This window comes from Nematolebias whitei, chromosome 4, assembly GCF_014905685.2.
Source record: "Nematolebias whitei isolate Nwh7 chromosome 4, NemWhi1, whole genome shotgun sequence".
Classification (NCBI taxonomy): Eukaryota; Metazoa; Chordata; class Actinopteri; order Cyprinodontiformes; family Rivulidae; genus Nematolebias; species Nematolebias whitei.
Window position 1 is genome coordinate 24,318,308 of NC_056501.1, and position 21,848 is coordinate 24,340,155.

At 42.2% G+C, this 21,848-nt stretch overlaps 1 protein-coding gene across 1 annotated transcript; it reads left to right on the plus strand.

The window, feature by feature from the left end:
• The first annotated feature begins 377 nt into the window (after positions 1–377).
• LOC119409032 (BTB/POZ domain-containing protein KCTD16) lies at positions 378–17,410 on the plus strand. Its single transcript, XM_037675894.1, has 2 exons — positions 378–1,437; positions 16,616–17,410. The coding sequence occupies exons 1-2, from the start codon at positions 639–641 to the stop codon at positions 17,065–17,067; spliced, it is 1,251 nt and encodes a 416-aa protein (XP_037531822.1). The 5' UTR covers positions 378–638; the 3' UTR covers positions 17,068–17,410.
• The last annotated feature ends 4,438 nt before the right edge of the window (positions 17,411–21,848 follow it).

Sequence of the window (21,848 nt, forward strand, 5' to 3'; positions counted from 1 at the left end):
TGAGACTTCACAGGATGACCCCCCCCCCCCCCAGCCATTATTTTCTCCGCGGCACAGCTTGGAGCAACATTATCTGAAACCCTCTGCTGCTTTAGCTGCTTCCGCACTCAGCAGTTTGGAGAGATGTGTGCGCCGAGCTTCCACCCGCCTCCTCCACCTCCTCCACCTCCACCTCCTCCTCCCTGCTCATTTCAGCATCCCAGCACTCAGGAGCAGCGCTTATAGCAGCAGGATAACAAGATGACTTCATGTGGCTTTAATCCGTTTGCATTTTTGGAGGTGGTTAAACTAAAAGAACTAAAACTTTGAAATGTGCGCGTGTTGCATTCATTTATTTTATTTTTTATTTTTGACTTTTTATTCATGGTTGAAAGAGTCCAGAGTGGACGGTCGCCTGAGCGCAGCTGGATGTGTGTAACACGATGCTGGATGGGATGATCGATTCCTGCTGGGAGAGGAGGCAACGCGCACCTTTACGCACGCAGGGCTTGGAGGATGGACAGCGGACGCACCTTGTTCTGTCATGACACGCTGAACCAGGCTCCCCCCGAACCTCTGGAGGACCAGCGGCCATTCTTTTTTTCTCCTCTTGTTTTTGCAACAGCTGAGAAAATAAATTTAAAATAAATTTTAAAAAAATGAGCGAAAACTGCAAACCACCCAAAGAGCAGGGTTCCGTGCAAACCCCTCCAACCGATGTGATCGAGCTGAACGTGGGTGGGCAGGTGTATTACACGCGCCACGCCACCCTGGCGAGCTTTCCAAATTCCCTCCTGGGGAAGCTGTTCTCCAACAAGAAAGGCTCCACGAACGACCTGACGCGCGACCTCAGAGGACGCTACTTCATCGACAGGGATGGGTTTTTGTTCCGGTATGTGCTAGACTACCTCAGAGACAAGCAGGTGGTCCTCCCTGACCACTTCCCGGAGAGGGGGAGGTTGAAAAGAGAGGCGGAGTACTTCCAGCTGCCGGATTTGGTCAAACTTTTGTCCGCGGACGAGTCCAAACTCTTCCCGGATGATGTGTGCTTCAGCGACCGGGACGACGAGTCCCAGGGCAGCGAGCATAGGTTTTACGCGTCCCACTCCTTGGACAGGAGGTACGGCTACGTCACGGTGGCGTTCAGGGGCAGGGAAAGTCACGCGGACCCCAGCAGGGCCAAAAAGTTCCCGAGGATCTTCATCAGCAGCAGGATCGGCCTGGCCAAGGAGGTGTTCGGGGACGCGCTGAACGAGAACAGGGATGCGGACAGGCCGCCGGACCGCTACACCTGCAGGTTTCACCTGAAGTTCAAGCACCTGGAGAGGGCTTTCGACATGCTGTCCGAGTGCGGCTTCCACATCGTGGCCTGCAACACGTCCCTCACTGCGTCCGCCTCCGGGGGCCATTACGCAGAGGACAGGGTCTGGTCCAATTACGCACAGTACATCTTCTACCGTGAGTGAAGATTTGTCTCAGCTCCTGTACAAGTGAGCGCTTATACTTCCTGAAATGCACTAAGAAGTCAACAAACCAAACACATTAAATGCAAACTTGGAACATTAAATACATAAAAAATTGTAACTAATCCCATCTTTCCACCCATTTGACCCTAATCCTTGAATCCCTGCAGCTGCTGAAATAAAACTTGTGTTTAAGGTTCGAGATGTTCCTGATCCCCAGGGAAGTTGAGTCACAATGCTGCTACACGTCCAAGCACACATGCGTCATGCGTAAACACGCGCTTATTGCTCAGATTCTGCAGCCGCCGGGCTATGAATAATAAAGCACCAGTGGGCAGGAGAGCAAAAAGAAAGAAACGCTTCTGCTTCCCGTTGAATCAGTTCTACAAAGATTGCGCACCAGAAATGAACGTAATTAGCAGCAAATCTGTCTCATTTCTTTGCAGAGTGGAGGAGTTAGGTTGGACCATATGGCCAATTAAAATGCAGTTTTGTTTATTATCTTTATTTTCTCCCTTTGGAAAAGTTAAGGAGAACCCAGATTGTGAGAGAAAGGTGGTGGAGGTGCAAGAATCGAGGAGGAGAATAGCAAATTAATCCCAAATGGTGCAGGCACACGTTGCAAACTAAATAAAACAGGAATTATTTTCCTGAATTATATCAAACCGTGCAGTTTGAAGCTCTAGACTCTGAAATGCAGGTATGCACTCAACGTAAACAGATGAATGAGAATGAGAAAGTGTTGGGAGATGGGGGGAAAAAAGTGAGTGTGAGGAGCAGAGAGGGAAAACTGGGAGGATTTAAAGGAAGCCAGCTGAAAGAAAGTGAAGAGGAGCAGATGGATGAGAGAGCTGCTGAGGAGAAGGAGTAGGGATGGAGAGGAGGGGGGGGAGTAAAAGTTGCATGAGACCTGGCCATGGGGGGAAGGAGCTGATGCAGAAAGAAGTGCGAGGGAGCAAAAATAGATTAAAGTAGGGATCAGACAGGAAAGTTCATCGAGTGGAAGTGGAGGGGAGAAGAAATTTATGATGGGATGAGAAGTGTCTTTGTTCGAACGGGACGAGGTGAGAGTTAGAGGAAAGCTGCACTTAATGTAGGCATGAGGAGACAGGGGCCTTGTCAGGATGATGGATAGACACATCAGAAGCAGACAGGCGTGAGAGCTCTTCCTCAGCAGCAGCCCCCGATCCACCATCAGAACGAATACTGTAACCTCGATCTGAATGTGGGCCACCGGCTGGCCCCGAGCGGCTGAACAAAGACACTTTTTTGGGGAAAGATGCGCTTTTGCTTTCGTTTGCTGTCCCCAGCAGAACATTTGGCTGCAAACATCCAGAGTGAAAGGGATCCAGGCTGGGAGTGTAAAACGAGCAATCCAGAGCAGTAAACAAACAGACAGGCGTCCATCCGGCCTGTCACCTTCTCAGCATCGTTCACATTCGTCTTCTTGTTGGATGCACCATCAGTTCACTGACTTTTCCTTCCCGGTGTGATCGGTGCAGACAGTCCTGACCTCATTAGGACTGGCTGCTGCAGCTCATTGTCGTCCTTTCAGCTTGTTTTCTGCAGACAGAACAAAATAACAATAATATGAACACCTTCAGTAAAAGGTCACGCTCATCAACAGGACAGCATCTGAGCATTCATTAAGAGCTTAAAGTGTCTGGCTCAAACGATTAACGTTTACATCCACCTTCTTTATTCATGAAGTCAGAGTTGCTGGATGTTTAACAAGACTTCTAACTAATCAAGACCTTTTCATTTGTGTCACTTATGAGCGAGTGGAGCTGATAACGTCGCTGTGCCAGCAGAAGTGTGTGTTTGGGGGCAGGGGATGCGAGCAGGGCAAGTGGATTTGTTTTTTCAATGTCGTGTAAAGATCTGGTTTAGAGTCATGAAAGAAGATTAAGATGCAAGTTTGTATAAGACAAAACAACAAGACTCAAAAGTAGGAACCTGCTTTGAATCTACGGATTCCTGCTCACAGGAACGGAGGACATCGTTGAACTTTTGGACTGTCAACCCCAGAAGGAGCTTCATCTGATCCACTCTGACAGAGTGTCCTGCAGTCAAAATGAGAAATATTGACTCTAAAAGTAGAGATGTGTCTTTCTGTTTAAACTACTTCATTTTTGGTTTGAAGTGAGATAATGTGTGGCCATGAAGGCGTCTGAACAATGGCCACGAGTCAGCAGGAAGCGACGTGGACAGTAATCAATGGTCTGGGTGCCAGGAAGGCAGAGATCAGCTCGTCGCTGAGCTGGTTGGGCTCCAGATTGGCAAAAAGAGATGGATGGTGTTCCCGTGAATAACTCATTCATGTCTTTAATAGTACCTGCGCAAAGGAATTGTTGGAAGCGAGGGAAGGTGTATTAGAACTCCGTGCACTTTATCAATCCAAGCACACAATCTGCGCCGGCTCTGGAATAAATCTGACTTCACTGAGAAGCTGCAGATACAAAACAGAAAATGGAGTTTTTTTTAATCAATCACCCTTTAAAGCAGCACAAACTGGATCTCTGCTGCGTGTTCAGCCTTTTGGGGAAACAATTTCCTTTACAGAGTTTTGTTAGAACTATTTCAACATTAAATATGTTCAGAAATGGGCCTGCAGAGGAAGGAAATTTAACTTCAGATACTGCATTCTGTATGCAGAGAGCTGAGTGACTTCACTGGAAGAGCTGAAACTGAACTGTTCAAGCTACAAAAAGCAGAATATTAGACCAGCTAACATGAGATAAATGAAAAGCTTAAAAGAGCAAAACACTGATTGACAGCTAAAAGTAGCAAAATAATAGCTAAAAGTCAAAATTAATAAAATGCTTGCTAAGAGCTAGACATATCAAAGGTTAACTTAAATGATCAAAAGGCCTGTTAGAAGCTAAAAGCAGGATGGAAAAAAGCTAAAAGTTGCAAAAGGCTAGCTGAATAGCAAAAGTAATATTTAAAGCTAAAGTAGTAAATTACTTGTCCAAAACTAAGTAGCAGACTAGTAATTTCCATCCATCCATCCATTATCTTTACCCGCGTATTCCATTTTGGGTCGCCGGTGCCCATGTCCAGCAATCACTGTGCGAGGGGCGGGGTACACCCTGGACGGGTCGCAAGTCCATCACAGGGCCACATAGAGACAAACGACACAAACAACCATTCACTCTCTCACTCACACCTATAGGGACAATTTAGAGTTACCAATCAGCCTAACATGCATGTTTTTGGTCTATGGGAGGAAACCGGAGCACCCGGAGAAAACCCACGCATGCATGGAGAGAACATGCAAACTCCACCCAGAAGGCCCCTGGACCGGGGTTTGAACCAAGGACCTGCTCGCTGAGAGGCAGCAGCTCTACCAGTTGCGCCACCGTGCTGCCCGACCAGTAGTTTAAAACAGTAAAATGTTAGCTAAAAGCTAAAGGTAGGAGAATGTTAAAAACTAAAAGTTGCTTAAAAAGACAAAAATAGAGCATGTTGGTTAAAGCAGATGTCAGAGGCAACAATGTTTCTGAAGTAACTGAAGAAAGCTTAAAGTAGTTTTATGGGGAATTTTTTTGTTAATAAAGATGAAAATATTGAAATGTATAAAAGTTACAGTAACTAAAAGTAATAGCTCCCATCTCCTGAATGAGCCGACCATTTGGATACACGAATGGCTAAAATAGCACAAAGTCTGCAGAAGTAGTTGGATTACAAAAAATGTACAGAAAAATGAGAAACTGAAGAATAGTTGTGTGAACCTGCTGAGCTGTTATAGGTTATTTATAATTAGGTTATTTATACTTAGGTTATTTATAATTAGGTTAACAATTACTTTAATATTTTTAAGTTGGGGACGAAATCCATCCATTATCTTTACTCGCTTCTTTCTTTTTGGTAGTCGGGGGGGGGGGGGGGGGGTGTCTCATTGGTGCCCATATCCAAGAGTCCAAGTGGGTAAAAGATAATGGATGGATGATTATTATTGACCACCTGCTGGAATGGCAGATGAGCACAAAATTGACTGATTGTGTTTTTGTTTGTTTGTCATTTAGCAAAATATCTCACGAACCACAGAACCGACTGGTATTAAACTCTCTAAACGTAACGAGTCTAAAAGTTAAACATCTAAAACTGATTAACTTTTGGAATCTATTCAGTTCAGCGTGGCTGCCACAGCTAATTAACCTTAGCAAACACAAAAGTGTTTATAACAGTCAGTCCAGTTAGGCTGAGGTGTGGTAGTAGCTGAGAGTCATCCACAACACACACTTCAAACGGTAAAGGATCACGCAATATCTTTGTTTCAAATTTGGTACGGAGCACGGTGGGTGAAATGCGTTTCCTTTAGGAACGATAGTTTTATTTATTGTGTTCTTAAATTTCTAGCAAAGCACTTTTTTGATCCCGACTACAAAAGTGTAGAGGTTTCACAGATTATTATTATTTTTTTAAAAGCACACTTTTGCTGTAAGTTTCACATGCAAGTTATGAAAATCAAGAGGTAACACACACCAAACAAGCCTCAGACCAATTACCAACATTTAGACACTGGAACTGCTTGGCCTTTATCTGAAACACTGTTTTTGTCCCCGATTCAGCTTTTTCTGCACCATAAAGCTGCTGCAGGTATAACAGTTCATCCTGAGACATTTAACACCTTAACGATCACTCCCGAGGCACCTAGTGGCTTCTTGGATGTGAATCTCCTCGCTCCGCAGGATGCTGAGCCTTTTCTGAAGACACCTGGATTCCCTGTGTTGGGATGCAGGAGGTGACCTTTGCAGATCCTGGTGTTTGTGAGGCTCAGTGTACGTCTTCTTCAGGCGTGGCTTCATTTAGAGGGCGATAAGATGCTGAGACGGATCGGACACCTTCTTCCGCCCTTGCTTAATCAGGGCTTGTGCAGAGAAAAAAAAGGTGTGGCTCAGGGTCAAAGGAGAGGCTGATGTAGATGTTTAAATCTGCCTGTGTTGCTTGTTCGTCTCCCTGTCAGGGTGACACTCAGTCGACTCATGGCGGGGGACAGCGTTCATTTGTCTTTAACACCCAGTCGGCGAAGCTGTCACTCTCCTCGTGGTGAGCAGCTAATGTGGACTACAACCTTGAACTGCAACCCCAGTGCCAACAAAACTGGGACGTTGATGGAAAATGTAATTAAATACAGATTGTAATGATGCGCTAATCTCATAAACCCAAATTTAATTCCCAGTGAAACATAATAAACATGTTAAATGTTTAACGTGTATGTGACATGCTATCCTACAAATACAAAGGTGGAAGATAATGTCTTAATTTTTTAAAAGATAACGATTTGTCAAATGGGGCAGCACGGTGGCGCAACTGGTAGAGCTGCTGCCTCTCAGCGAGCAGGTCCTTGGTTCAAACCCCGGTCCAGGGGCCTTTCTTGGTGGAGTTTGCATGTTCTCTCCGTGCATGCGTGGGTTTTCTCCGGGTGCTCCGGTTTCCTCCCACAGACCAAAAACATGCATGTTAGGCTGATTGGTAACTCTAAATTGTCCCTAGGTGTGAGTGAGAGAGTGAATGGTTGTTTGTCTCGTTTGTCTCTATGTGGCCCTGTGATGGACTTGCGACCCGTCCAGGGTGTACCCCGCCCCTCGCACAGTGATTGTTGGACATGGGCACCAGCGACCCCCGTGACCCAAAATGGAATAAGCGGGTAAAGATAATGGATGGATGGGATCTGTCAAATGATCGACAGACGGATTGGCTCAGCGTTTGCAGTATTGCGGACTCTGTACCGGTCCATTGTGGTGAAGAAGGAGCTGAGCAATAAGGCAAAGTTCTCTGTTTACTGGTCGGTCTACATTTCTACCCTCATCTATGGTCACAAGGTGGTGACCAAAAGTATGAGATCGCAGATGCAGTCAGTTGAAGAGAGTTTCCTCCGCAGGGTAGCTGGACTCTCCCTTAGAGATACGTTGAGAAGTTCAGTTATCAGGAGAGACTCGGAGTAGGACCGCTGCTCCTCCACATCGAGAGGAGCCGGTTGAGGTGGTTCAGGCCTCTGGTAAGGATGCTTCTTGGGCGCCTCCCTGGAGGTGCTTCAGGCATGTCTGACTGGGAGGAGACCCCGGGGAAGACCCAGGACACGCTGGAGAGACCACATCTCTTGGTTGACCTGGGAACACCTTGGGGTCCATCCAGAAGAGCTGGAAGAGGTGGCTGTGGAAAAAGATGTCTGGACTTTCCTGCATATTTTCCAGCATATTTTCTTTACTTGGCACAACCCAAGTGAAACAGGAAGTGACATCAAGGGGGAACTCTCTGATCTTTTGTTTGTATGAACCCCGACTCTTCTTCTTGTCTCTCGACTCAAAATAATCTAAAGAAACATCAGATTCTTCCCTAATCTCTGTAGTTTTAGCCATGGTAGCAAAGCTCTGTTCACATGCAGGCGCTCGTCTTTGTCATCACTTCCTGTTCCTGCACATGTGAACATGTCAACAATTGTTTATTTCAATATTGTGAATTGGTTTTTGCAATATGTTATTAATGCTAACTCTCCAAAAATGCATTTATTTTTATCACAAAAATCCGATGTCACATGCTCTTTAATTTATTAAACTGCTCTTTTTAAATTTTTTTTAGGAACAAATAAGTTTTTTTTTATTTGATGACAGCACCATATCAAAACGTTTTTGAAGAGGGCAACAAAGGGCTGTAGAAGGAACTGGTACAAACACTTATTGGGTAAATTGAACTGAGGTTTATTCTGACAGAGGTAAAGATTGGCAGAGATTCACCAGTTTATAAATAATATGTCTAAAAATAGAGGAACAATTTTAGAATAAATGTTCCACTATGATTAAAAAAAATTGGGGAATCTTTTAATATCACAAAGCTCATAATATCATCAAAAGATTTATAAAATCTGGGGTGATTATTGAGCTCAATAAACAGAGCCAAAAAGTGTTATATGGCAGTGCTCATCGGGCCCTCAGGGGCCTCTGCATTGAAATCAGGGCTGATTCTGATTTGGACATCACAGCACAGGTTCAGGAACACTCCCACAAGTCATTGTCTGTAAACAGTGTTGACAACTTCAAAAGCTGGTTAAAGCTCTATCATGCAAAGAAGAAGCCACATATGAACAGGATGTGTCTTTTCTGGGCCCAAACTGGTTTTAAATGGGCTGAAGCAAAGTGGAAAACTTTTCTGTTGTCAGACTAATTGAAATTTAGAATTATTTTTGTAAGAAAGAGTGACCAGTTAATAAAAAACAGTTTCGAACCCTGCCTCGCTGATGGTATGGGGATGCATTGGTGCCTCTGGCACGAGCAGCTTACACATCTGAAGCGGCACCATTAATGCTGAAAGTTATATATTTTAGAACAACATAAGTTTTGTTTTTTCAAGGTAGATCTTGCATTTTTTTTCAGCAAGACACTTGTAAATCACACACTGCATCCATTACAACAGCATGGCTTTGTGGTGGAAGAGTGCTGGTGCTGAATTTTCCTGCCTAAAGTCCAGATCTCTCACTAATTAATAACATTTGGCTCACCATAAAAAACAACTAAAATATATGAGTCAGGACTGTTGAACAGCTACAACATTAAAGAATGGGACAACGTTGCTCTTTAAAGACTTCTGCAACTAATCTCTCAGTTCCTAAACATTTACAGTCTGTTAACAGAAGTGATGGCTCACAGTGGTGGAGATGTGTGGCAGTCATCAAATTCAAAACTACCTTTTTTCCCCCCTAAAGAATTGTACAAGTTCTTAGTTTAAACATTCAAAATGTTTTAATACGGTTCCGTTGTGACAAAAACAGGAGTAATGAAATTTTGCAGATCATTGCTTCTTTGATATTTTACACAACATCCCAACAATGTTGGATACGGGGGTGTAAATCCAAAACAGGTCGACATTCTAACCGTGACGTGTGCTTCACTCCCTTTGTCTTATCAAAGTTCCTGAGAGGGCAGGCCGGGGCTGTTGGGTGGAGGTAATTATTACCACTGATAAATTTAAGCATATGCAGATGATACAGACATTATTCTACAAGGCAGCAGAACGGCTGTAGTCATCAGTTAGGCTGGACACAAACTGATGAAGTGAATATTGGAATGGATTTCCCTCTCCCTTTCAGGACGTTTGCAAGAGAAGCTGTTTTTTTCTGCTGCAAGGACACTGGCCTAATTTGCCAGTTAAGAAGCCAGTAAAGGATGCTTCTCTTGAGGCAGTTAACATTAAAAATATGAGACCTGGAGAGCATTAAAGCCTCTTCATTCAGTCCTGACTGCTAATTCATGCACAAGGAGGTTTGTACTCAATACACATATTGATTTATTTTTCTGAACAAAAGACTTAGCATTTCTTCAAGGAATGCATGTCACCCGCTGTCTTTCACGTTTTAGACTAAGATTATCTTATGTTGAGAAAAGACAGTAGGACAAGTAACTTCATACGTGCTCTCGTGATATCGTGAAATGTCGAGTATGCTCAAGTATGTTTTGTAAATGACTCTCAGCTACTGCCTCGTCAAACTTTAGCTCAATAACTGCAAAACTGAGTTCTTTATGAGAATCTTGAGCTTTTCTAAGATCGAACGGCTGTGGTGACCATCTTGCATCGTGTTGTCTCCTTAGATTAATCAGCTGTAGAGGTGCATCCAGTGATTACTTTCTCAAAGTTTCAGTAAGATCTGTCACGTGGTTCACGAGATGTTTTGCCAACAGACACAGTTGACTCCAAAGGCTGATGCTAAAGTTTGACGCAACGATCTTGTGAAACAAGCAGCACTAAGGTTACGTATTGTGAATTACTCGAAGCTACTACCACCCTAAACGTCATCATAGTATCTGTAAAACTGACTGAATTATAGACATTTTTGTGTTTTGCCAAGTCAGTCGGTTGTGGCGGCCATCTTGATTTGCAATGACTTCAAATTCGAATCAGTTTTAAATTAATATTCAATAATTAAATAAAATTTGTGTAATTAAAATCCATCCAGTAGTTTTTGAAACATTTTGTTAACAGACGCCAACTACGTAACGGCAGACTTTTAAACAAAAGATCTTGTGCAACATGCCAGTGCTCAAAATGCATGCTGGGGATCAGTCTCCGCTACTATCTCACTACAATTTAGTTCAATATTCGCAAAATTGTCTGAGTTATTGCCATATTTATGGTTTTAAAGGTCAGCTGGCTGTGGCAGCCATCTTGAATCAGGTTGACTTCAATGGTTAATCATTCGTTGATGAACTTTCACTGATTACTTTCTGTAAAACTCACCCAGTGGCATTTTGCTAGCAGACAAATACTCCACGTACACACAGACACAAGCCAAAACACGATCGCCCGCTTGCGTCTTTCGATGAAGGTAGGCGGCTTCTCCTCGTTTTGTTTACTTTACAAAGGCTTGCGCAGAAAATGTTATTGCACCTGGGCCGTGCCGCACCTGGAGCACATCAAGATGATTCAGATGCTTTGGTCTCACAGGCTGAGGCTGCGACACAGCAAACAACAAGCAGTAATGAAAACGAATAAAGTCGTAGTTTTTCCACAAAAGGAATTTTTTTTTTTTTAATAACGTCTTGATTGCCTTAAACGTAAAATGCTTTTAAAGATTCAAGTGGTTAAAAATAATTGTGATTGAGGACACATTTTACATCAGAGCTGAACCCTTTGAGCCACTCAAGTCATGTTGCAAAACTTTCATCCTATAATTATCTTATTTAGGTTTATATGACTGAAGCTCTGTAAAGTAGCCCTGAGTCAGGGTGAGACACTCATCTGAGCTTCTCAATCCACAGTCCACATCCCATTCTACTTTCCTGCCAATTAAAAGCGTTAAAATCTACAAGCAATCCTCCACAAAATTATTTTCTCTCAGGCACGAGGACAAACATCCCCGCTGCTGTTGAAGATGGAGAGCAGCTTGAGGAGAGCCCCACTCCCTGTGGGGCATGGCTTTGTGCAGAACTCCACTCCATCTCTGTGATATTTTATGAGAAGTGCAGACACCGCCTGAGTCTGGACCTGCCCCAGCCTTTTACCGTGGAGGAAATAAGATCTCTTAGTCGGGCGGCAGTGAGCTGAGAAAAACACATTACAATCAATAGCTTCCCTGAAAAGACACTGAAGTGCACACACCCACTTGTTTAAATGGACCAGAGGAGGACTGTGTTTCCTGACAGGGCTCTTATTGTTTCCAGTGGAGGATTTGAAGGGGGACTTCAAATCTTGACACTAGACCAGCCTTCTTATGAAACTCAAACATGGATAGCTACATGCAAGGCAGTCATCCAGGTGTAAACTTTGATGAGGACACATTTCTTTTGTGCATTCATTGACAAAAAAAAAAAGGCAAAGCACCAAGATGCATTGGTTCAGTTTGGATGCAGTTTGGTCTACATGCAGACCAGTTTTGGATATGCAGTAGTCCCTCGATTATCACGAGGGTTATGTTCCACACACCCCTGCGATAGGTGAAAAACCATGAAGCAGGAACATTATATTTAATTTAGTATTTATATAAATACTTTAAGGCTTTATAAACCCTTCCCACACTCTTGCAATGTTCTTAACTCTTAAACCTACATAATTTTAACAACATCCATACATGTATATGTACTGTACAGTACTGCAAAATTTACTCACCAGCTCTGCAGACCAGCAGCTCGATTCCAGTCGGGCTCGGTTCTGGTTCTGCAGGCCTACCCTGCAGCGACGAAGCCCACTGCCCCATCCAGGTTGATGTGCACGTGAATAATTGAGCTTCAGGATTATTTGTGACTTTCCTGCCAGTTCTGTGAGCTTCATAGATAGTGTAGATTTCTGTTGCAAAACTTTCCCTCCATTTTAGCAGAAAGCAGCGGCCGGAAGCACTGTTGGCTTCTGGGTAGTGTAGTTCTTATGACTGGCTTTACAGATAGGCTTATTGAAAGAAAACTACAAAATGGCAGCGCCTGTCCAAATTTTTGTTGTTGTTGTTGACTTTCTTCCATACCGTCCCAATCACATGAGTAATATTAACGTTGACAATCGTTGAAAAACTGCGAAAGAGCGAGTCAGCGAAAGTCGAACCGCGAAGTAGCGAGAGACTACTGTGTGATGTGATTTGCAAGGAGATCTAGAACCAGAGATCAGAAGTGGTGGCACCATGAGTGGAACTGTAAAGGTATCAGGCTGTTGGAGCACTTGATAGTGAGTGAAAACAGAAAGTGAAGGTCATCAGACAGAAACTGCATCGAAGCCACACCACGCTATGTTACCATCACTCGGCAAAGTTTGACATGGGTCACATTGTGGGTTTGCATGAAGCTAGAAAGTTGTGTTGCAGCTGCTCAGAATGTGGGGTGTAAAGGTGTCTCAGCGGCTCGATGTTGGAACCAATAAGTACACAAAGGCACCTACTGGGTACGCCTGTTGTGAAGGTTACAGTCATTGAAAACAGACCCAAACCAACAGAGGATATCGTGTGCCAACTACTACAGAAGCATCATGTTTGGAGATGAATCTCAGTTCCATTTTAGAGATATTTTTCCTTTTTACATTTAAACCATCAAGTTTAGTTGAACTGATTGACAGAACTATAAGTAAACCTTGCATTTCTTAGGGTGTGGCTATTCAGGGGAGCTTGTTACTGTGTACGTCAGAGATATCTTACATGTCTTACCCCTTCTGGGACAGCCCCCGCTTTCAATGAGGCAATGCCCGTCCATGCACTGCATGTGCTTTTATAGACTTATCCATTTGATTTGATATTAGTGTCATTGTTCTGTTGTCACATGACCATTTATCAACATATGGAGTTTCCTTTCCACCAACTGGGTCCTGAACTATTTTTTAATCTGAGTGTTTTTATCACAGTCAGTCTAAATGTGGGTTTCTTGCATGATCCGTCATGAAAATTGCTTTTGTCAATTATTTCAATCAAATCTGTGGTAAGCTGAGCTTCTTTTTTTTTTTTCAAACTGAAAAACTGGCATTTAAAAATAAATCTTTTTATCTTTTCTTATCTTCTGCTTTGTGGGCATTGTGCGTTTTTAATTGTTCAAATGCTTAGAGCATCTGATTGCAGATAATTGAAGGAAGATTGAGAGCACTCAGATCATAATAAATTTGCCTCACTTGGCTTTTCCCGTTATAATTTATATAAAAAGCTGACAGTTGTTAAGAAACGCTGATTAAGATTTGGGAGTGCAGTGAAAATAATTGCTCTTGGGGTGCTAAAACCTTGCGTAGTGTTTTTTTCTCCCCCCACTCTGAAACAAAATACATCCACACTTTGTTAAAATGAACTTTTTCATAAAACAAGAACAAAAAAAAAAGTATTTTCTCAGCGTCTTTTGATAAATATTCATTTTTTGGCATGGCCTGAAAAATTCCCTGTTTCTATTATTGGGTGTTGGCTTGCTTCCTAATCGGGTCGCCCCTCTGGACTACAGCATCCATTTAGAGACAATGCTGCAGCCTCCTCCTCTTGATTCTCCCTCTCACTGAGCGCCGGCATCCATTCGCCCGTTGCTGCTCGGCTGCTGGATTCAGCGGGATTCATTTTCTGTGGGGGGAAATTGCTGTGCTGATTGGCCTATTTACTCATGGATTAGCCATTAAAAAGCTGTTAGTGACTTTCTCACTATCAGTTCAATGCAATCATTTTGCCAGAGAGATAAGGTCATTATTACAGTCTGCACAGAGAGGTTAAAATCCGCTCCCTCCCCTGAACTCTGTTCACTTTAAATTGCTGCATGTGCTGGAGGGAGGCCATGGACAAATCATTGCTCTCTCCCCCCCGAGATATCCCCTGCTATTGTGTCTAAATTATCACGTTTGAAAAAGCTATTAAGAGTTTGTATCTGTGAGTTTATTTCTCTTGTAGTGCTGTTTACATATAGTGAGCAGATTTTCGTTTCCACACATCATATTTTTATTTGTGAGCAGATCTAAACAAGATGGTGGTTATTTCTGGAAGAGAAAGACAGCCTTAGTGTATTTACTCGAACACTTCACAAGCCAGCAGGCAGAACTGTGCTGAAATTCTGGTTCATAATTAGCTGAGTAGGAGGAAGTGAGATGAAACAAGAAGAAGGTGCAGAGAGAGAGAGAACAGGAAGACTCAAATCTTCTGCTGGAACACGCTCTTCCAAACTTTGTGACGGGAGATCAAGACGCCTTCAGGGTCGACCGATGCACTCCACTGTTCGACCACAAACCAAGAAAAAGTTTTTTTGTTTACCCCTCTTTTGTTTCTTGCTGCGACTCTGATTGTATCTCGCCTCCAAAAACCCAAACCTCCACAGATTCAGTTTTAAAGTTGTTTTAAAAATGGAAAGCCAGAGGGTCTTTTTAACCTGTAATCAGGGCTTAATTTGAGCTGGATCCTGCCGGAACAGGATTCGGGAACTCTCTTATTTTGACAGGGTGTGTTCTGGTAACTGTTTGCTGGGATCCAGTAACTCTCAGACTTACTAATACAGCAGTTCCTCGTTTATCGCGGGGGATCCGTACCCTGAAGCCCCACAAGTGAAAAACCACGAAGTAGGAATAGTAGTACAAGTAGCAAGCAGTAGTTTATATTATTATTGACACATATATATATATATATATATATATATATATATATAAAAGCATTTTAAACTCTTCCCACACTCTTGCAATATTCGAAACAATGTTTATAAACTCTAAATGCTCTAAAAGAGGACAGAATGTCATGATTTCAGCTCTCTGCCTCGTCTGCTCTCTGACACCTGCAAGCGCTCTTGGCCACGCCCACTTCTCCGCTCTGCACTGAGAACAGCTGATCAGCTGCTTCAGGAAGTTTATCCTGCAGTGTGGGCTGCACAAAGGTGCAGGAGGTGCTAAATAATTTATTTTAAATAAAAAATTCATGCTGATCGTGCAGCTCATCCATCAATCAGCCAATTATGCGTCATGTCCAATTTTATTTTGCAAAACCGTGATAGAGCGAGTCCGCGAAAAACAAATTGCGAAGTAGCGAGGGACTACTTTAATAAAGTTAAGAACAAATATGAACGCCTTGAACGAATAATAATAATTGGATATGTAAACTGAAAGTAATTACATAAACACTAATTTTAAACACAACAGCCCCTTACGAGCTTCTTAATATCACATACGAGCTGCCTCTTCAAGTAAGCATTTCCGCTTCCTCCGTTAAAAAAATCTCCACCAAAGTCCAAAGTTATGCAATTTTATTAAAAAACTCAAAAAATACATTTAAACAGCACAACTAAATTGCAAATCAGTTTGACAAAGTGCGTCATTAAAAAACAATTTATTTATTAAAATACAACGAGTGAAATGTTTAATGTGTATTGTTCACTTTACGTATCAAAACAACAGAGCTAATTTGCTAAAATAATAACGATCAAAATAAAAAAGACAGTCCAATTTACTTTCATAAAAAAAAAAAAGGCTTCTCATTGTTCTTAGTTGGACAACTGAGAATTGAAGCGCCTTAAGGCAGTGGCAATCGAGATTGGAGCAGGAGTGAGCGAGTGGTGTGGGGGTGGGTGTCGAGCTAACCAGGCAGTCGTGCATGGGCAGGAGCCCATAGGCAGCCACCATGAACAGACGGAGGAGACGCCTGGAGGTTTCACATGTGGAGTTGGACAACAATGAGCAGGACAGTGAATTCAGTGGAGAAGAGTCGGTTCAGAACCGTCAAGTAATGGGGTGTGAGGTGGGGTGGGGGGGTATGCTTGACAGAAGCGGAGTGTTTACAAATGTAGTTAAATGAAGATGTTTAACAACCCGTTAAAATACACCAAAATGCAGGAAACTGCATCTACTTTATTCAAAATTTTCTGGGGGAGGACCCCCAGAGCCCCTGCCCCCTACCCCTCGCCTGTCTACTATTTGTGTTCTAGCATCGATCAGTTTACAAATTAAGCCCTACCTGTAATATCTACTGCTTAAATGTCTGTAGAGACATAAAAACAAGTGTGTGATCATGCGATACTGCCATTTAAGAATTTTACAGAAACAGCCTGTAGTTTTTTGCACAGTGCCTGTTTTTTGTTAGGTTTACTTTTTAGTCTGTATTTCTGTCTGCTTAGATTATTACAAAATTGATGTTAGAAATTTGGGCACCCTTCAGACTTTTGAAAAATAAAAATATTGACAAAATCTGTCACTAGAAACACAACCTGCAGATTGGATGTCATTGATTCCAAAAATATGTTTTTGTGTGTGTTTTATTCCAGGTGGGCCCTCACGGTGGTCCTCCTCCCACTGTGACTGCTGCTGCAAGAGCCACAAAAGTGAACGTGAGGGAGAGAGCGGCACCTCCTTCAATGATCTCTCAACTTCCTGCTCCGAGACCCAGTCAGAGGCCAGCTCCCCACAAGGAACTGTGATCTGTGGCCCCGTGAGCCGACAGGCCAAGATTCAGACGCTGGACCGTCCCGTGCCCAAAGGCCCAATGCACATGCTGCATCAGGCCGAGATGCGCCGCAAGACAGACATGCTCCGTGTGAGAACCTTCGGCGTGCGTGAGCGAGAGGCCGCAAAGAGGAAAGCAAACAAGGAGAAGATGACTCCAGAACAAGAGCTGGAGAAATGCATCCAGGACTTCCGTCGCATCAGGATTCCCGATCGCTTCCCGGAGAGGAAGTACATGTGGCAATCGGAGCTCCTGAGGAAGTACCGTCTCTAAGTCTGAGTGGAAAAAGACAGGCAGATGGTGCTGAACTTTCATGTCACAGTCTGTAAAGAGCGTTGAAATACATATGGCAATACACCGCACACTCTAAGACACAATCTGTATCGAAAAGAAGATACTGAAATCCAAAGCACATGCCGTACAAAGCGGAGGGAGTTGTTGATTTATAAAGTTTGCACAGTGTTATGTACAATATGCACATGTGTAAATCAGAAAAAAGCTACAAACAGAGGCACAATGCAGGTTATAACATCACTGACAACAAAACAACCTCAGGGGAACCATCCTTCCAGTTCACCAACCTATCACATACTGTGTGTGCCGTAGCTGTTTTTCTAATCAGACGTGCCCAGATGGTGTAGTGAGTACGCAACAGAATCTCACTATACTTCACTGCGAACACACGTGTACGTTAAGTATGCTTTGGCAACAGCACTGCATGTCATTTCACCTTTAGCAAAAATGTGCAATATTGAACAGAGTTTCAAATCACCGTCTTGTCTGATGAGTAAAAATGAGTGAGACTGAGGGAAGCACTGCCTGGATCTGTTTGCCAACGTAGAACTTTTTGTCTGATGTTGTCATGTCGTGTTGGTTTGACAGTTTTTTGAAGGATAAAATGCCAATGGATATGGGTCTAATCCTTGATTGTAAGTGTGCTAAAAAGATAAATAAAGGGTTAGAATTATATCTTATGACGTGGACTTTGTTGTGATGCTTAAACAACTCTATTCTGCAGAAACTTGGAGCACAGGTAATGGGAGCCCTTCAGAAACGAGCTGCCAGCAGTTAAGGCTGATTTATACTCAGCGAGATGTTCAGAAATCTGCTACCGTCCATGTAGCTGTGAGATGTTCTTTTTGGCATGGACATTTGATATTCAAAGAAAAACTGCAGCGCAGAACTCCTGGTTAGCCCTCAGACTGCAGAACACAGCACAAAAACAGAAACAACACAGCAACAGCACGGTTGACAGAGATAGATGTTTTTCAGTTGAAGATGGAAGCGTTGCAGGAGGAAGATCTGTAACTAAGAGAAGCGCTAATTTGTAAAATTTGTCAAAAAGGGATTGGCACAGTTTTTGACTGACAGCGCACATTAACAAACAAACTTAGCATGTGCCTGCACTCCTCTGGCCGGCACAGCCACAAAGAGCCATCAGTGTCTCTGTGCTGTCTCCTCCATGCACAAAAAGTGTGATCTCCTTCTAGTTCTTTGGCTATCTTTATAGGTTTTACGGGAACAGTTGCAAAGATGGCTGCATATTCTAACAGACTCAACCAGCTACTTCTTGGTGTATCTAAATACACTTTGCGTATTTAAACCAGCACTTTGGTTGGCCTTGTTGCTGTTTTAAGAGCTTTATAAATAAAGTGGTATAGCTCGCCAGTATTTCAGTATATTTCCACCTTCTTTTCAACATAAACACACCCACAAAATTCTGACCAAACACACAATACTTGGCGCATATCCCTGCCAGAAATGCTTTCTGCCAGGAGCTTATGCATAGTTCTCACAATCCTGCAAGATTAAAATGACGTGATTTTCATCACGCAGCTGCATCAATGAAAACAGAGTTCCCAACATCCTGCAGAGTATAAATCAGCCTTAGCCTTGCAGCTGTTGAGCAGAAGAACAACAGAAAGGTTGGCTGTTGTCTTGAACTCTTCATTAAGAGTATTTAAAGATTGCAGGATATCCAGGCATGGGCAGCTTCGGCACTACTGGTTCAAATTGTGGGGTAAATTCAAGAACATGTGCATCAACATACAGTTCACTCACAATTTGACTTTTTCAGACTCAAACTGGTCTCAAAACCAGTTCTCACAATTCTATTGTAAATGCTATGAATTTTTGCTCTAATCCTCCCCAATTTTCCTCATGAAGAAAAAAGGTGCTAAATTTTGAAGTTTGAAACTAAATTACAACCTAAAAAGCCAAACAATCATTATGTTGGACTGTGCAAAAGACTTCAGGCTACACATCAACATGGAATGGATCACATGGCTGATATGATCCTGCATGTGCAGCTGTGTGGCCGAGGTCATCAGCGTCTGTCTCTGAGCTGAGAGCTGATAAGTGTATAAAAACAAACCTCACACACTGCTCAGAGGCAGACACTGATGACCTCGGCCATGCAGCTGCACATGCAGGATCATATCAGCTCCTCATTCATCCCTCTCTGAGAGAGAAAACAACTCTCTGGCAACTCAAACACATGGTTCTTGGGCAGTTAACATTCTCAGCCATAGTAGTTAAAAAACACCCATAAACCTTGACCAAATTCCCCTGACAATAAAAAGAGCTGCAAACACAAATTAACTAAATATTATTTATTAAAAACATCTGGTCATTTTTTTTTTTTGTGCTTGAGCTGGGTGAGTGATTAGAGTCTTGAGTCAATTTTGTGGTATTTGTTCTTAACTAGAAATTTTTGGCTAAATAGTTTAAAGTTCCACATATTTTAAGGTTACTGAAGTTTTAAAAAATAAAACCCACTCTATCCTGTTATTTAGCAAATTAGACATTTAAAGTGTATTCTGTTCAAAATGTAGTTTTGAGTAAATATAAAAAGAATACTCCTAAAGTTTGGAAATTTTTTTGTATTTCTGAAAGAAAAAAAAAAACAGTTTGGAAAACCATTGTTTGCCAGGATAAGTTTTCATGATATTTAAAAATAGAGCACATTCTGTGTAATTTTATTTGTACTTTTATTCATTTATATGTAGGGGAATATGGTGTAATATTTGTTTAGTAATTATGAGCTAAACTCATAATGTGTAAATAACCTCATTTTTGTGCACCACCTCTCTTAGAGAGGAAAATCAGTCTCTATTTACAGCAAAATAATGTAAATTGAACTAGAATTCTTTCCTCGCGTATAAAGGGATCGAATCAATTAATACACAGATAAGCCAAAATAATCACAGATTCTGTTATGATTTTTATGTATTTTATTATAAAAATAATCTGTGATATGGATAGTGAAATATGACATAGTTGTAAGTTGTAAGTTGTGCTTTCCACTTTCAGAGTTGGGTTGCCAGGTTGTTAGTTTCAAGCAGAAACATATGTTATGTGACCACAGTCAGACAAAAGGGTCCGAAACAGAACAACCAGAAACAAAAGGAAATCCAGTGGGCAGCCAGGAAAGAGTGAAAACTCAAATAAAACAAATGAAACAGCAAAGAAGTGGGTCGAAATGTTCAGAAATGGTATGAAAGTTATGTTTTATAAGTAAATTAAAATCATGAAGGACAAAGAAAAATACTGAAATACATGCAAAATAAACAAACTTCTATGAAAGGATTTAACAAAGATCACGTAGGCTTGATGCATAATAATAAAATATAAAATAAAAACCCTAGACTACAGTATGTTCCACTTTATTTAAAATTAACTCTGTGATGTTGGGATCAGAGCCCTGTTTGATAAAGAGCAGCTTATCTTGAGTTCAGCTTTATGTTTAGGGACGTTCTCAGGCTGCAGAATGCTGTGACAACCAATCGTGTGGTTTGATTGACAAGAATCAACCAGCTTCCCACTAAAGCCAGTGCTCCATTTAGCCTCTGAGAAAGCTTTGTTCACTCATTCACTGCCCCTCTGCTCTGACACGGCCTCTATCAGAGTCAAACGTTTTAATTTTCTGCTCATCGTGCTGAGCACCTGCTGCCACATTTCAGAGCTCTCCCTCAGCTGGTGGCTCTGCTGGACATTTGGGTCTTTCTTTCCCTGCGGCGTGCTGTCTTCTTGTCTTACTTCTCAGTTTCCAGCCCTCAGTCGTGCTCATCATTGTGCTTTTTCAGAAGAATTGTGACAGCACATTTGGAAGGACCTGCCAGCTGAGAAGTTTCTGCCTGAGACTGAACCTGATGATGCCAGATGACTCCCCTGGTCGCCGTTCTTTTTGCTGGTCATGGATGAACCTGCCTCTCAGGTGTAGCTCTCACTCTGATCTACAAAGTATTTCTGCTATATAATTGTTTACTTTCTACTGAAGAACTTTATATAACCAAACGTAATACATTTTCTACTGTACTTGATTTGTATAATTGTTTAGTCATTATTTTTCTTTGTCCACCGACTAGATGACAAATACAAAAACAAAATAAAATATTGGCTTTTCCTAAGGTTTTATTAGCACAAAATTGAAACAATAATATACATTGTGATACAATACAATACAGTATGATAAAATACAGTGCAATATTTCAAAGTTCATGCTCAGTGATCCAGATACAAACTCCAACAAAGTTAAGTCAGGTCATCTGGATGGTTTCTTTTTTTGTTGAGACGTTTCATTCTTCATCCAAAGCACTTCATCAGTCCAAGGAGCCATGACAAACTCAGTGCCACAAGCAGCACACTCACGTAGTGGGCCAACCAGTTTGTTGGTGATAAGATGGTTTCTGTAGCCCGCCTTCTCCTCCATCGACTCCTCTGAGGCACCCATAGCCAAAGTGGTTCAAAACATCGAAAATCATGCTAAAAAATCCAGGTAAAAAATCCTTTTCTCTTATCACCAGTAAACTGTTTGGCCTATGCGAGTGTGCTGCTTGAGGGACTGAGTTTGTTGTGGCTCCTCAGACTGAAGAAGTCCTTTGGATGAAGGATGAAACATCTCAACAAAAAAATAAACCATCCAGATGACCTGACTTATCTTTGCTGGATTATTTTTACATGGATTATTGAGCATGAACGTTGATGTTTTGAACCACTACTGCTATGCAACAATTTTCAGTCAGGTCATCTGGACAGTTTCTTTTTTTGCTGAA